Below are 15,610 nucleotides of genomic sequence, written 5' to 3' on the forward strand. Positions count from 1 at the left end.
TAATTCTAGGAGTGGTTTACAGTGGTGTGTGTGATATTTAGAGTTCATGACAAAGTTTGCAACTTTGTTGTAACACTGTTCCAACTTGCTTAGGGTAGAAGTTTGTAATAAGATAGGGGCACCATAAAGAAGGGAGGGAAGTAAAAATGTTTTTGCAAGGGTAGTTTTGGTTGCTGCAGTAAAGAAATGTTTGTTTCTATATGATTCCCAGTTTTTGATGAGTTTTCTTTATATTTTGCTGTATATGGCGGTCAAATGAAAGTTTATTCCCAATGATAACACCTAGAAAGTAGACATGGTTCAAAGGTGCAGAAAGCACCTGAAACATGCAGGGCTACAATGTCTTCCATACATTCAGACCACAAAGTGGGCATGAAAGAACCAAACAAGGTGATCTATCCATCTTCATTAAGGATAAGAACACCTCTAGACTGATCAAATAGTATGAATGTCTTGAGCTACTCCATATCCAATTTCCTATAGGCAAAGCCCCCTACCACATCATAGCTAGCTATACGTCCCCTGCCATGAAACAGGAAAAGCATACCATATACCTGGAATTACTGGAGTCACTTGCCATACAGCCCAACACCTTACTCATGGGTGATTTTATTTACCTACCATTGACTGGGAAACATACATGACCACAAGCATGCTGGCTCAGAGGTTCTTGAACTTTGTCAGTGCAAATGCTCTGGAACAGTTAGTCACCACATCCACAACAGGCTCTAATGTCCTGGACATAGTATGCACCAAAATGGGAGAGCATTGCAACCCCTCCTGTGTCATGTCCTGCCTGGTAAGATCGGACCATAAATAAGTCTTGCGTGATGTAATTATAAGATCAAATAACCCAACAAGCTCATAAACGCTTAACAATTTTTCAAAGACAAATTACTTCCTACTAAGTGATGGAATAAAAAGTTTCAAAGCCCCTCTACTGCAGATAACACAGACTCCAATGCAGAGGTGTACACCAATGCCCGGAATAACCACTTAAACAGCTGTACATGGCCAGATTAAAACCAGGTCTTGCCAAAAAAACAAGCCACCCTGATGACCCCTTTTAAAAACAGGCTATACAAAAAGAGAAAGAAACTAATGTCTAAGAACAAGAGGGAACTGGCTCAGCAGAGGAAGAAATACCTCTCTAGCCTAAAAAAAACCTCAAAACAAAACAAATTAGAGCTCTTGTCAAGTCCTCCAAAGCTAATTACAAAGTAAAAATAGCTAAGGATAATAACAAGGCATTCTTTAACTATGTCCGAAGTCTAAAAGGAACACCCAGCTATGCACTGAACTGGCTGTGGATGGCGCCACCCATACTCAAACAGATGTAATAGCCAACCTGCTAGCCGGCAGATTTGGAGCAAACTTCACCCCCATGTCTCTTTGAGTCATCCCCCAATGTATATGCGCCACCATTCCTCAGCCTATTAGCTCAAGAGAGCAGATCATCTCGGTGCTCTCCAAGGCCAGAAACATGGCATCAATGGGACCAGACAACATCCCAGGTTGCCTTTTAAACAACTTAAAACATTGCTTAACAGATCCATTTTGATCTCTGTTTAACCACAGCTTGGGAACTGGCTATGTTCCGACAGAATGGAGGATAGCAATGGTGATCCCTCTACACAAAAGGGGACATCAACTGACCCTGTGAATTATAGGCCCATACGCTTGACTAACCTTATCTGCAAGGCCATGAAAGAAATCATTATGAAGCTTATTAACAAGGGCACACATAATCTTCAAACTCTGGATCTAACCCAGTTTGGATTCATTAAAGGTAGATCATACCTGTTAAACATGGTTGACTACTTCAAGAAAGTCACCAAGGCTCTGGACAAGTGAAAGACAGTGCATACCACATATATTAACCTAGCCAAGGCATTTGACACAATCCCCCACTCAATTATAAAAGAGAAAATCTCACAAATGGGAATTAACCCCTACATTAACAGATGGGTAGCCAACTGGCTCACTGACAGGACACATACTGTTAAAGTGGGTGACTTCACCTCTAGCAAAAGACCAGTCACCAGTGGCATACACAGGGTTCTTTGCTGGGCCCCTTACCATTCAGAATTTATTTCTCAAAAGTCCAGGCAAACCTGGATGGCCTGTGAGTAACCAAGGTCACTGATGGTTGCAAATTGGGAGCAATCATCGAGTCCCCCAATGATGTTAAAATGTACAGACAAATGACTGATGCCAAAGCAACAGATTAAAGCTAAATGCAAAAGAAAATGCATTATTATTTCCTTTGGGAAAGTTGACATCCCTATTAATTACATTATAGAGAGCACCCTTGTAAGAGGAGACCCAGTGGTATGTGACTTGGATACTCAGGTTGATAGCAATCTGAACTTTGACCATCACATATCTACAGTAGTAAGGAAATTCTTATATCTGGCACATCTTATAAGTAAAAGCATTGCATCTAGCACTAAAGATGTTATAATTCCATTATACTTGGCCCTCATCAGAACAATAATTGATTACAATGCTCCCTTTTGCAAGTACCTCCAGACACCTGCAACACTTGGAGAGACCACAGAGGTTTCTCACAAAGAAATTACAGGGTATACAAAACAAGTCTTACATATAAAGACTGAAAGCTCTGGCACTGTATTCTGTCTCCTATAGGTTGCTAAGGAGTAACCTGTACCTGGAGTACAGGGCAGCCTCTGACCCAGCCCTGATGAAAGTATTACACATTCATAAATCAAACTGTGCAAGGGTCACCTGCTCCAGGGAACTTAACCTAGCCTTTGACATGAACAGGTCATGTTGGATAGCTAGATACATCTCCTAGAGACTGCCACTTCTCTGGAACAAGCTTCCAATTCATGTGAAACAGAGCCCCTCCCTGATCCTCTTTACATGCAACCTGCATCAGTGGATGGGTGACCAAAAATTCACTCCTTGGGTGGCACCCATATCCCTCCAGAACAGAGGAAGTTGGGATTAACTACCATAGACATTTACCTCTGCGAACTTCACTCACCTAACTACTGACAGTTGGGGTAACTTGGGATAAATATGGCTAGGCTTGTAAGGGCTCTAGGTCTGTTAGCATCCACCAGAAAATACCAGACCACAGAGCAGATTTTTGATGACTAACTGGATATTGAAATTATGTCCATGACTACTGGCAGAAGTTTAAGTGAAGAACAAATGGAAATGTCATGCTTTTCATCCAGTGAGGCAACATGAAGAAATATCACTGTCACTCTGTGGAGCTTTTCTCCCCGGGCCTCCACTGAAAAAGGACCTGTGTCCAGTCGGAATTTCCCAGTAAACAAATTTAAATAAATAAATAAATAAATATACAATAGTGGGTGGATGAATGGATGAACACTGATACAGTTCAAAAAATGCTTCTCCAGACAAGCAAAAACAAGACCAAACATTTTGTATAGCTTAAAATAAAAGATGTCAGAAACACATTTCATTAAGTCACATTACCTCAGAAAGAGTTCAATATGGACAACTGCGGGTGCAATCTTCTCCACAACATCAGCTATGAAGTTAAACTTATACCTTGGGCTGTTGGGCTGTAGGTGACCTATACTAGCAGAAAAAATGGGTACATTAGTGATTTTACTAATAGATCCTAACTCAAATATTTATTTCATAACTGCGTTGATGATTCAGTTTGACAATTTTCAAGCTGAAAAAAAAATAAATATACATGCTGTAAAGTTATCCCACCAAACAAATTAATTGTTTTAGTTTATTTATTTAAACTTCTAATTCTGTGTTTCTTTATATATGAAATACAATTTTCAGTTGATTCTTATGCCAGCAAACAAATATGTCTATGCAACAAATTCTGATTCAGCTCACTAGTTTTTATTACTAGTAGTATAACCTAGTGGGTTAAGGCTACAAACTGCAGATGAGATTTGTTTTGTTGCCTCCAGCTTTATTCTTTCATTTCCCATTTGCACACTGTGTCACCCTAAGCAAAATCATTTAATCAGATAGGAGTCACGTTTTCCACCAGACCAAAAGTACATGAATCATAAGGATTTGAGCTGCTTCGTTAAAAATGTTGCTTTCTCTGAATTTGGATTTTTGTGAAAAAAGCAAGCATTTACTTTTACTCTGAGAAAAACTGACCTTGTAAATGATTGCATTAAAAAGTAAGCATGTTGACACAAGGAGTATCTTCTCCATAAAATACTTATTTCAGACAAGTGTACATCCAGGTTTCTGATTACAAATTTGTGTATTCAAGGCAACATTACTTAGTATATTTATGGGGCTAAACAGTGAATAAAAATCTGTAGTTCTGCACTTTGGCATACAGAGATTAAACCCTAACTAAGGGCCATCTTAACTGTGTTTGATTAGCAGCTCAGGTATCCTCATTCCCTCCAGTACAGCTCTTTTGAATTGTGTACCTTTAACTCCCAGTGGGCGTGGCTTCAGCCTTTAAAAAATGAAGTTATCACCTTACAATTCTAACAAATAATCATTGACATAGGTCAAATATCAATACAATTGTGTTTGCCATCATGTATGCTTGAAGATAAAACATTCTGATGCCTTGTATGTAGCATGGTTTTGGAATTATTAATGCAAATATGAACAAGCAATATCTGACGCCTAGAGGCGCAGTAGGAGGTAACTGCAGATGCACCTGGAGACGTCACTCAGATGTAATGAGTTAAGGCACTGGCATGGCAGGACAGGCATATCCATTGGGGTGGGGGTGGAGGGAGGGATGCATACTTGGGGCACAATGTTGCAGTTCCTTTTCCATGGTGGAGACAGGGGAAACCCACAAAGTATTTCCTGGGAATGGGGGAATCCTACTAACATCAGCCACTTGTGGGAATGAGCAAAAGTCAGAGCTAAGGTCCACTGCATGTTCCACCCTTGGGGTGTTACTGAGCACCCAAAGGGGTGTGGATAGTTATATAAAGAACAACACTCCTAGGCAGTGGAATGATGTCTCAATCTCTTCTCTGGCCCCAAGCTATCAGAGTAAGTATGGGGAGAATAGAAGTGCTAGGTAGACCTGGTGACTGAGGAGATGCACTGTGAAACCCCACTGACCCCCAGAAAAGATAATTTTATTGTTTACAATATTTCACATTGAACTACAGAATACAGTAGTAGAATGCAGATAAAGCTACCAGTAGGCATGATTCTTAATATTTTGAAACTACACTGGCATTCTAATACACTGACTACATGCTGCATTTTACAAACATTGCACCTATTGAAGTGAAACTTCTTATGGGACAGTGTGAGAGTTTGGAGTGTAACGGAAAAGTGAAGCGGAAGTACATAAGTCAAACTCTGCCCTTAGGGCGGAGTACTTCTTAGAGCGAGTGATCGATCCCCCCCCCGCCACAGAACAGTGAATGAAAGTGAGTGAGCGAATGCACATTTTCTATCAAAACCGAAACACATTAAAAGGAGGATATACAGAAGTGATTTCTGCACAAGTTTCTTAATTTCACTGGGCAGTGTAGAGAAAGTAAGAGTCTGTAAAGCAAACGGCACAACGATATTGTGTGCGTGCACAAGTGTGTGCAAAAAAACAGGGAGAGAGAAAACAGGAGTACAGAAGTGTTCATGTTAGCACAGTTTTCCTGTTTAGTACATCTTAAGCACATATATACTGTCTTGACATTCATCTAATTTGTACGCATTTAAACACCCCGGATCCCTATTATATTTTGATGGAACTCGCAAACTAACGAAACATGTAAGGGCCGTGGTACATCATTTAATGTATTATGCACTTAACTAATTTTCCCTAACAATTTTTTTAATTTCCTTCTGTATTACTGCTTGCTTTGAGTGCGTTGTTAAAACAATTTCATTAGTGGACATTTGTGCTTTGGCCACCTGCTGTCTTTATGCTCTTTTGGATCTTGCTGCTGGAAAATTGGTCCAGAATGATTTTTTTTTTTTTGCAATAACTTTTATTGTAAAAAAATGAAATAACAATAAACAGACAGCAACATAAAGACCAAAGCGAAATGTAAACAAGTCAAACACTATGTATAACAATATACATACAACTATATACAACAGCTTTGCGTGAATAAAATTCAGATGATAAACTACATGATTTTAAACATGAATAACATGGCAGAGAACAGGTAAAATAGAAAAGAAAGTTGACAAGTGAAGATGTCTTTAAATACGAATTCATAAATATATAAGGTATTGTCCAGAATGAATGTCACCCACTCTATAAAAATAAAAAAAGAATGTGTGTGGTCACCACATGCAGTAGAAGTGAAACTTCTGTAAGGAAGTGCGAAGGAGCTTATATTGTACTGTACCAATTGCTTCCCTTCACACTTACTTACAGAAGTTTCACTTCTACTGCTTGTGGCGATCATGCACATATCTTTTGCAGTGTTGATTTTTTTTTTCTTTTTCCTGTTAAGCTGAAAACCCTGGGTTATAACTACTCCTCTGCCTCTATTTTGTTTACAACTGTTTTAGGCATGTCTACTCAGGCAAGGAAGTCTGTCCAGATATCCCTACACTCCTCCCCTCATTTATTGAAAGTCCTACCAATAGGAAGGCACCTGTGACTCAGGTGAGTTTCTCATTTTGCTTAGCTATTACAATAAATATATTTTCTTTTGGAAACCACAGAAGTGCAAGTTATCACCTGCAAACTAAGTCTTTTTGTCCCCTCTCCTTTCTCCTTACACTACACTGCTTTTTAGACTTCCTTTGTGTGTGTGTGTGTGTGTGTGTGTGTGTGTGTGTGTGTGTGTGTGTGTGTGTGTGTCTGTGTGTGTGTGTGTCTGTGTGTGTGTGTGTGTCTGTGTGTGTGTGTCTGTGTGTGTGTGTGTGTGTGTGTGTGTGTGTGTGTGTGTGTGTGTGTGTGTGTGTGTGTGTGTGTGTGTGTAGTCCCTTTTTCACCTCCCTTTTGTGGAATGGGTTTGTCAAATTTCTGTGCCCCTGTTAGGATTCCTTTGTACCCTTATTTAATTGATTGGGTGCAATGCCTCTTACAGTGTACTGCTTGTGCCACTACACTGTCCCTAGATAGTAATGTCATTCATAGCCACCTGTCCTTGCTCTCACCATTACTTATCGGGGGGGGGGTTGACTGGAGTTCCCACACATAAACCTATCCAATTCATGGGTCTATATTAAAAACACGAAAGCTGAAATCCGCAAATGCAATTACATCGACACATAAACATCGATCTACTAAAACAGCGAAGTACGGAAACGTCGAAAATCAGAACGCCGAACGTATTTCCGGAAGCAACAGCACTATACAGGTAAGTTAAACCTAACTAAACAAACCTAACGTAACACACTTTTCCAAATGTTTTTGCAGGGGGGAAAACCTCCATGCACCCCCTACTTAAATATACCAACTCCGAGACTGCACTACAGTGGTGAAAAGGATATATTTTCTCATCCCCACAATCACCCTGCTGGCCAAGGAAATTCTTTCTGCGTTCTGATTTTCAACGTTTCCGTAGTTCACTGTTTTAGCAGATCAACGTTTATGTGTCGATGTAATTGCATTCACGGATTTCAGCTTTCGTGGTTTTAACATAGACCCCAATTCACTAGGTGCAATAATGCTTGCCCACTATTTACTTACCATACTAACCCAGTTCACATTTAAAAACGTGTAGTTGGAATGTGGATGTACTACATGCCTTTTGGCATCCCAGTTACAAAGAATAACTTTATACATAATATTGAATGCTCTATAGACATTTCCCTTTCAGATCCATATTTAAATCCCAAAAACATGTTGCTCAAGTCAACTTAACTACTGTTCTTCTCTTTTATACCTTAACCTGCACAGATATCGATGTTCTCCTTCTATGTGGCACACCTCATCACGAAGGGCTTTTCATCCAGAAAAAAGGAGGTCATTGTCCCACTGTACTCATCCCTCATTAGACCCATTATAGAATACAACGCCCCATTTGGTATGTACCTCTCAAGACATCTGCAACAACTTGAAAGGCCTCAGAAATATCTCACTAAAAGAATCACAGGCCTAAAGCAGATGCCCTACGCTGACCGCCTTAAAAAACTCCAGCTATACTCTGTCGCATATCGTCTACTCAGAGGCGATCTCTGCTTAACATACAAGGCCATGTCAAACCCAGAGCTGTTGGACATGCTACACTTAAAGAAATCCCAATCCCTCAGAGCTAAACGCTGCAGGGATCTAAACCTTGTCATCACAATAAACAAAACATGCTGGAGGGATAGGTTCCTGACCCAGAGACTCCCCAGACTCTGGAATAGATTGCCCATACATGTCAAGCAGAGTGCCTCTTTGGACCTCTTCAAGAGGAACCTTGACGTTTGGATGGGAGAAAGGAAATTCACCCCAGGGATCACGTCAGTCGCCCTGCTAGACAGGGGTCCAGGAAAGTAAATAATGTGGGAAGAAATAGCCAGGGAATTGTTATGGCTAGGCTTGTATAGGCCCTAGGGCTGATAGCCTAGTATCAGCCTATGAACCTAGGACCAACTAATCAACAGTAACACCCCAAAGCTTTTTTTTTCTCTCTTGCCTCCATATATATTTGTAGCATAAATAACAAATGTGCCTAGTCAGAAGTATGCCTGGCCCAAGATGGCAAGAAAACAGCAATGTTGTATAGTGTCATACAAAATAAATTCTACTTTCAAGGCCACCACAGGAAAAGCATCTAGCTAAACAACCTTCTCAGAATCTTACAAGAGGCTAAGTGAAGCTACTGGAATTAAACTAAGTACAGTAAACTCTCAGATAACTGGAACCCAAGCAACCAAAAAAAAAAAAAAAATCGAAGAAATACATTTCAATTTTCATGTGCTGCACTTTCTGTCCCACCCCCAGCAGAAACATACCTTATGGTTTTAGAGTTTTAGAGGTTTAAAAAGGAAGACAGGAATAAATACCCTCTCTCCCCAGCCTAAAAAAAAGTCAAACTAAACAAATAGTACAGGGTACAGTATTAGTCAGGCCTATTTTTATAGTAACTCTCAAGCAATTGGAAACTACAGTTATCTGGCATCTACCAGTCCCCATGGGTGCCGGTTAACAGAGAGTTTACTGTACTCACAGGGTCATTTTCCAGCAGCTGCTAGTCTTAAACATCAGAATCAAATTGCCATATTCAAACCCAGTTGTCTATATGACACACACATATATATATGTATATATATATATATATATATATATATATATACACACACATATATATATATATATATATATGTATATAAATGTGTGTGTGTGTGTGTGTGTACTTTGGAAGCTCGAAGTTTCAAAACATCAAACTTCATATGGTCAAGACCATAAGATCAAAGTTTTGAAACTTAGAACGGTTTAAATGGAGATTGCCATACAGCATGGAATAGGAAATTTATTGTTCTCTTCACTGTAGTGTGATCTTAGAGTTGGTATATTTAATTTGCAGGGGGTGTGGAGGTGCAGGGGGACTTGCCCCCCTGCATAAACATAAACAAAAAAATGTTTTTATTTTTTTTTTATTGAAGTTTTGAACTTTGAAAACTTTGATGTTATAGTCTCGACCATATGAAGTTAGAAGGTTTGAATGTTTGAGCTTCCAAAGTAGATCTATATATAGCTAGAGATTATATATGTATATATATATATATATATATATATATATATATATATATATATATATATATATATATATATATATATATATACACATACAGTGGATATAAAAAGTATACATAATCCCTGCTAAAATGCCAGTTTTTTGTGATATAAAAAAATGAGACCACAATAAATAATTTCAAAACTTTTCCCATCTTTAATGTGACATATAACCTGTACAATTCAATTGAAAAACAAATCTGTTAGAGGAAAAATATACAATAAGCTGGTTGCATAAGTGTGCATACCCTTAAACTAATACTTTGTTGAAGAACCTTTTGATTTAATTACAACCTTCAGTCTTCTTGGGTACACACCTGCCATCAATTAAAGAGACTCTGATTAACCCCAAATAAAGTTAAGCTGTCCTAGTAGGATTTTCCTGACATTTACTCAGTTGCCATGGTTCGCAGAGAGCTTACAAAGCATCAAAGGGATCTCATTATTGAAAGGTATTCGTCAGGAGAAGGGTACAAAAAAATGTCCACAGCATTGGATATACCATGAAACACAGTGAATACAGTCATTGTTGCAAAGAACTGAATATCCCTCCCAAACTGATGAAAAGACAAGATAAAAACTGGTCAGGGAGGCTGCCAAGAGACATATAGCAACACTGAAGGAGCTGCAAGAATTTCTGGCAAGTACTGGTTGTGTACCACATGACAACAATCTCCTGTATTCTCCCTATCTGGACTATAGGGTAGGGTTGCAAGATGGAAGTCTTTTCTTACACAGAAAAATATCCAGGTCTGGCTAAAATTTGCAAAACAATACATCAGGTCTCCCAAAAGTATGTAGCAAAATATGTTATGATCTGATGAGACCAAGGTTGAACTTTCTGGCCACAATTCCAAAAGGTACTTTTGGCGCAAAAAAAAAATTTACATCACCAAAAGAACACCATCCCTATGGTGAAGCATGGTGGCGGCAGTATCATGCTTTGGGGTTGATTTTCTTCAGCTGGAACTGGGGCTTTAGTCAAGGTGGAGGGAATTATGAACAGTTCCAAATACCAGTCACTTTTGGCCCAAAACATTCAGGCATCTGCTAGAAAGCTGAAGATGAAGATGAATTTCACCTTTCAGCACGACAATGACCCCAAGCAGGAATCCAGATCAACAAAATAATGTCTTTGCCAGAAGAAAATTAAAGTTTTGGAATGGCACAGCCATACCCCAAACCTAAATCCAAAAGAAAATCTGTGATGTGACCTGAAGAGGGCTGTGCACAAGAGATGCCCTTGCAATCTGACAGATTTGGAGCGCTTTTAAAAGGAAGTGTAGGCAAATACTGCCAAATCAAGATGTGGCATGCTGACAGACTTCTACCCAAGAAGACTGAATGCTGTAATGAAATCAAAAAGTGCTTCAACAAAGTATTAGTTTAAGGGTGTGCATACTTATGCAACCAGCTTATTGTACATTTTTTATATTTTTCCCCTTCACAGATTTGTTTGTTTTTCAATTAAATTGTACAGGTTATAGGTCACATTAAAGGTGGGAAAAGTTTTGAAATTACTTATTGTGGTCTAATTTTTTTATATCACAAAAACCTGGCATGTTAACAGGGGTGTGTACACTTTTTATATCCACTATATGTATATACATTTCATATATATATATATATATATATATATATATATATATATATATATATATATATGTATATATTTATCCCTATCATATGATAAATACCTAATTTGACTGAAATTCATTTGACTGAAACCATAAGACTGAAAAGTCATTTGACTGAAGCCCATAAGACTGAAACCCATAATACTGAATTTCAACATACTAAATTGTAAACTGGACCATATAAAACCAGACTAGGTGGAGGACTATGCCCCCCACTCCCCCAATGTGGGGGGGGGCTGTGCCCCCTTCACCCCCCTAACTATATATACTAATTCCAGGGTAGTACTACAGTGGGGAAAAGGGCATATACCTTTCACGTACCTTACAGTAGTCTACATGCTGCCACTACTATGCCCTTTTCCCCACTTTGTCTGGTTTTATATGGTCCAGTTTAACATTTAATATGTTGAAATTGAGTATTATGGGTTTCAGTCTTATGGGTTTCAGTCAAGGGGCTTTTCAGTCTTTAGAAATTTTTTGAAATTTCAGTCTTATGGTCTCAGTCAAATGAGTTTCAGTCAAATAAGGTTTCTATCATATGATAGGGATCGATATATATATATTTATATGGGTCTAGGACAGTCTACCAAAAGACTGTTTCACCGAAAGTGAAACAGGCTGTCACATTTTCATGAAAGCACTTTTTTATTGAAAAAGTGCTTTTACGAAACTTTCGTAAAAGTACAGGGAATCGAGGGAAGTGGTAGTGGGCGAGATCGGACTACAGTGAGGATAAGGGAATATTATCTTTTCCCCACTGTAGTGTGATCTCGGAGTGAGAATCTAAAAGTAGGGGGTGTGGGGGGTGCAGGGGGGGGCGAAGCCCCCCTGCGTAAACATGGTGTATGTGTTTTTGTTTTGTTTTTGTGTATGTGTGTGAGTGTTTTACCTTCCGTTTACCGAAACTGCTTTTTCGGTGAAAGCAGTTTTGGTAAACGGTGTTCGGTAGGGTTGGATTCGGACAGTTGGTCTTTCGATCAACTGTCCTAGATCCATATATATATCTATATCTATATCTATATCTATATATATATATATATATATATATATATATATATATATATATATATATACACACACACACACACACATATAGGTTCATAGGTTCATAGGCAGGTACTAGGCTATCTGCCTGAGGGCATTTATAAGCCTAGCCAGAGTGTGTCGGCTTTCGCCACCCCATTGATTAATTAACTGATCCTCTGTCAAGCAGAACCAATGAAGTGATCCCAGGGGTGTATTTTCTGTTACCCATCTACTCGTCAAGGTTTCTCTTGAAGAGTGTTAGTGAGGGGCACTGCCTGATATAATTTGGAATTTTGTTCCAAAGCATGGGGAGTCTCTGTGTCAGGAATCTATCCCTCCAGCATGTTCTATTTATTGTTGTGGCGAGGTTTAGCTCACTAGAGCGCATGGCTCGCAGTGACTTGGATTTCTTTAGGTGGAGCATGTCCATCAATTCTGAGTGGGACATGGCTTTCTAAGCCAGGCAGAGATCACCTCTGAGTAAGCGATATGCCACTGAGTACAGCCGGAGTTTTTTCAGTTGGGCTGCATAGAACATATGTTTGAGACCAGTAATCCTCTTGGTGAGGTACGTTTGTGGTCTTTACAGCTGTTGGAAGTGTCTTGTGAGGTACATCCCAAATGGGGCATTGTGGTCTATGATGGGTCTAATGAGTGACGAGTAGATCGGCACTATAACCTCTTTATTTCTAGATGCAAACCCTTTAGTAATTAGATGGGCCACATAAAAGGATTTCCTAACTACTTTGGCAATATGATTGTCAAAGGAGAGATTACTATCTACCTGGGTCCCCAGATCTCTTATTGCCTCTTCTGTATTATGGGGGCTGCCACCCATGTGGTCATTTTTTGGTGTTTTGTTTTTCCAAAATGGGATGGCTATGCATTTTTTGGCATTTAGCTTGAGGCCATGACTTTGACACCAGGTGTCTGTCTCAGTAAGGTCCTTTTGGAGGATGTCCGTGTCAGCCGGAGAGTCATTTATGGCTCCCAGTTTGCAGTCATCGGCGAACTTGGTTAGCCATAGTCCTCCTGTGTTCGCCTGTACTTCTGAGAGGTATATGCCGAACAGTAGGGGTCCCAGGACCAAGCCTTGTGGGACACCACTTGTGACTGGTTTAGAGTCGGACCTGGAGCCTGCTAATCCTGCCATGTGAGTTCTGCCTGTAAGCCAGTTGGCAACCCATCTTGTGACATAGGGGTTTATGTTCAGGCTGGTGAGTTTTTCTGTAATACCCGAGTGGGGAATGGTGTCAAAAGCCTTGGCGAGGTCAAGGTAGGCTGTGTGAACCACCTTTCTCTCGTCTATGGCCTTGGTGACTGTCTTGAAGAAGTCAACCAGGTTTAGTAGGCATGATCTGCCCTTAACAAAGCTGAACTGGGTCAGGTCAAGTGTTTGGAGGTTCCCAATGTCTTTGTTAATGAGTTCCATGATGATGCACTCCATAGCCTTACAGACCAGGCTAGTCAATAGTTACCAGGGTCAGTTGTGGCCCCTCCTTTGTGGAGAGGAATAACTGTTGCCGTGCACCATGCTATGGGCATGCAGCCTTTGGAGAGGCTGAGGTTGAACAGCGTGTTTTGGTGGGGGGTTAGTTCATTCTGTAGTTTGTGCAAGACGCAGTCTGGGACACCATCTGGTCCCATTGATGCTGTGTTTTTGGCTTTTCAAAGGGCTGTTTTCACCTGTGTGTCTGTGATTTTTGGGACACTACACTTTTCCGGTATTGTTGTGGGCCCTTTTGGAGGTGAGAGAGGGGTGAAGTTTGCACTGAATCTATCTGCCAGGATGTTGACAATATAAGTAGGTTCAGTATGTTTTGTGCTATTTTGCACTAGTTCAGTGCATATCTGTGAGTTGCCACTTATATTCTTAACATAGCTAAAGAAGGCTTTGAGGTTATCTTTTGAATCCTTGGCTATTTTTCTTTTGAAGTTAGCCTTGGATGACTTCATGCGGGACCTCAGTTTCTTACTGATACCTTTCCTTCTTGGGATTTGCTTTTTTTCTGAACTAGATTCCTCCTTCTATTGTATAGCCTGTTTATTGCAGGGGTCCACCAAACTGGTTTCCTTCTCTTAGAGGAGTGAGTCTTTGTTTTGCTAGGGATGGCATGATCCATGCATCCTTGTAGGTGCTCATAGAGTGCACTTGTAAATGTTTCTGCATCTTGGGAAGTGTTATCCTTTAGCGTGGGGGGGCTGTGAAACTTACCAGCTCTGTCTTAAGTAAGGTGAAGTTTGCTTTAGAAAAGTTTTTTTACTGTGGTTTCCATAGTTGGGGTGTGGACATCCAGAGTGATTCGTTTATGGTGTGATCTAACCAGCGACGGGTTGAACTCCTGTGTGGAACACACACACACACACACACACACACACACACACACGCACACGCACACGCACACGCACACGCACACACACACACACACACACACACACACACACACACACACACACACACACACACATACCCTAAATCAGATATTAAAAATTCAAGAGAGGGTTACTAATTGGCTGTGATGATATTCACTGAAATAATTACAGCATTACCTGTAATGACATTTACTGAAACAATTTTAACCAAAAAAAAAAAACTATATACACCCATCTCCATGGTGCAGAGGGAACTAATCTTGCCTGTGACTCATAACCCTAGTGGGTTCTATTTCCACACAAGGTAAATGGACTGTTGACACTACAGTGTAGTATAAGGAGAATATAGATGAGATGCTAAACTGTGGCCCCGCCTGCTTGAGTTAGTGGTAGCTCAGGTGGATGTAAAACATCAGAAGGCATCTGTGAAAAAGAATAGGGGAAGTCGTCTGATTCCCTGGCCAAATTTCCACTAGTAGTATAAATACCAACGTGGGTATCCCCTGAAAAAGAGGCCACTAGCGCACGTATCCTGGAATTATTTAGATGCCTGAGATCCGTAATAGCAGACAGGGAGACTTGCATGCATATGGCCAGTTGCAGTTTACCAAGGGTAGATGATGAGTTGAAAGCATGATGGAGCTGCATGGAGCAATTAAATAGGTGGGCTTAACCAAAATGTGGTGAGGTTACATTAGAGCAAGGTGAACTTTGTGCATGGCTACAGGTTTAAATAAATAATTGTTCATATACCACTGCACATATTAAGTAGCTGTATTTCAACAGTAGCCTTATTCTTGTAACTATATAACAGTGACCATTTCGGACAGTTGAGGTGGCTGAATAGGTACAACTGTGACACTTCAAAATTGAACACCTCCGAACAAAACTGCTTGGCCTCAGCAGTTCCATCCTTTGTGTGTGGTGCCTT

The 15,610-nt window shown here is 40.0% G+C and overlaps 1 protein-coding gene across 1 annotated transcript in view; it reads right to left on the reverse strand.

Moving 5' to 3' along the window:
- Positions 1-15,610, reverse strand: part of HTRA3 (HtrA serine peptidase 3) — a 700,273-nt gene that overhangs the window by 582,431 nt on the left and 102,232 nt on the right. The window contains exon 2 of the mRNA XM_044062803.1: positions 3,472-3,571. Within this exon, the coding sequence (XP_043918738.1) occupies positions 3,472-3,571 (100 nt within the window). The remainder of the gene's footprint in view (positions 1-3,471; positions 3,572-15,610) is intronic.

The sequence above is a fragment of the Protopterus annectens genome, chromosome 2.part1, assembly GCF_019279795.1.
Source record: "Protopterus annectens isolate FY-2018-M chromosome 2.part1, PAN1.0, whole genome shotgun sequence".
Lineage (NCBI taxonomy): Eukaryota > Metazoa > Chordata > Ceratodontiformes > Protopteridae > Protopterus > Protopterus annectens.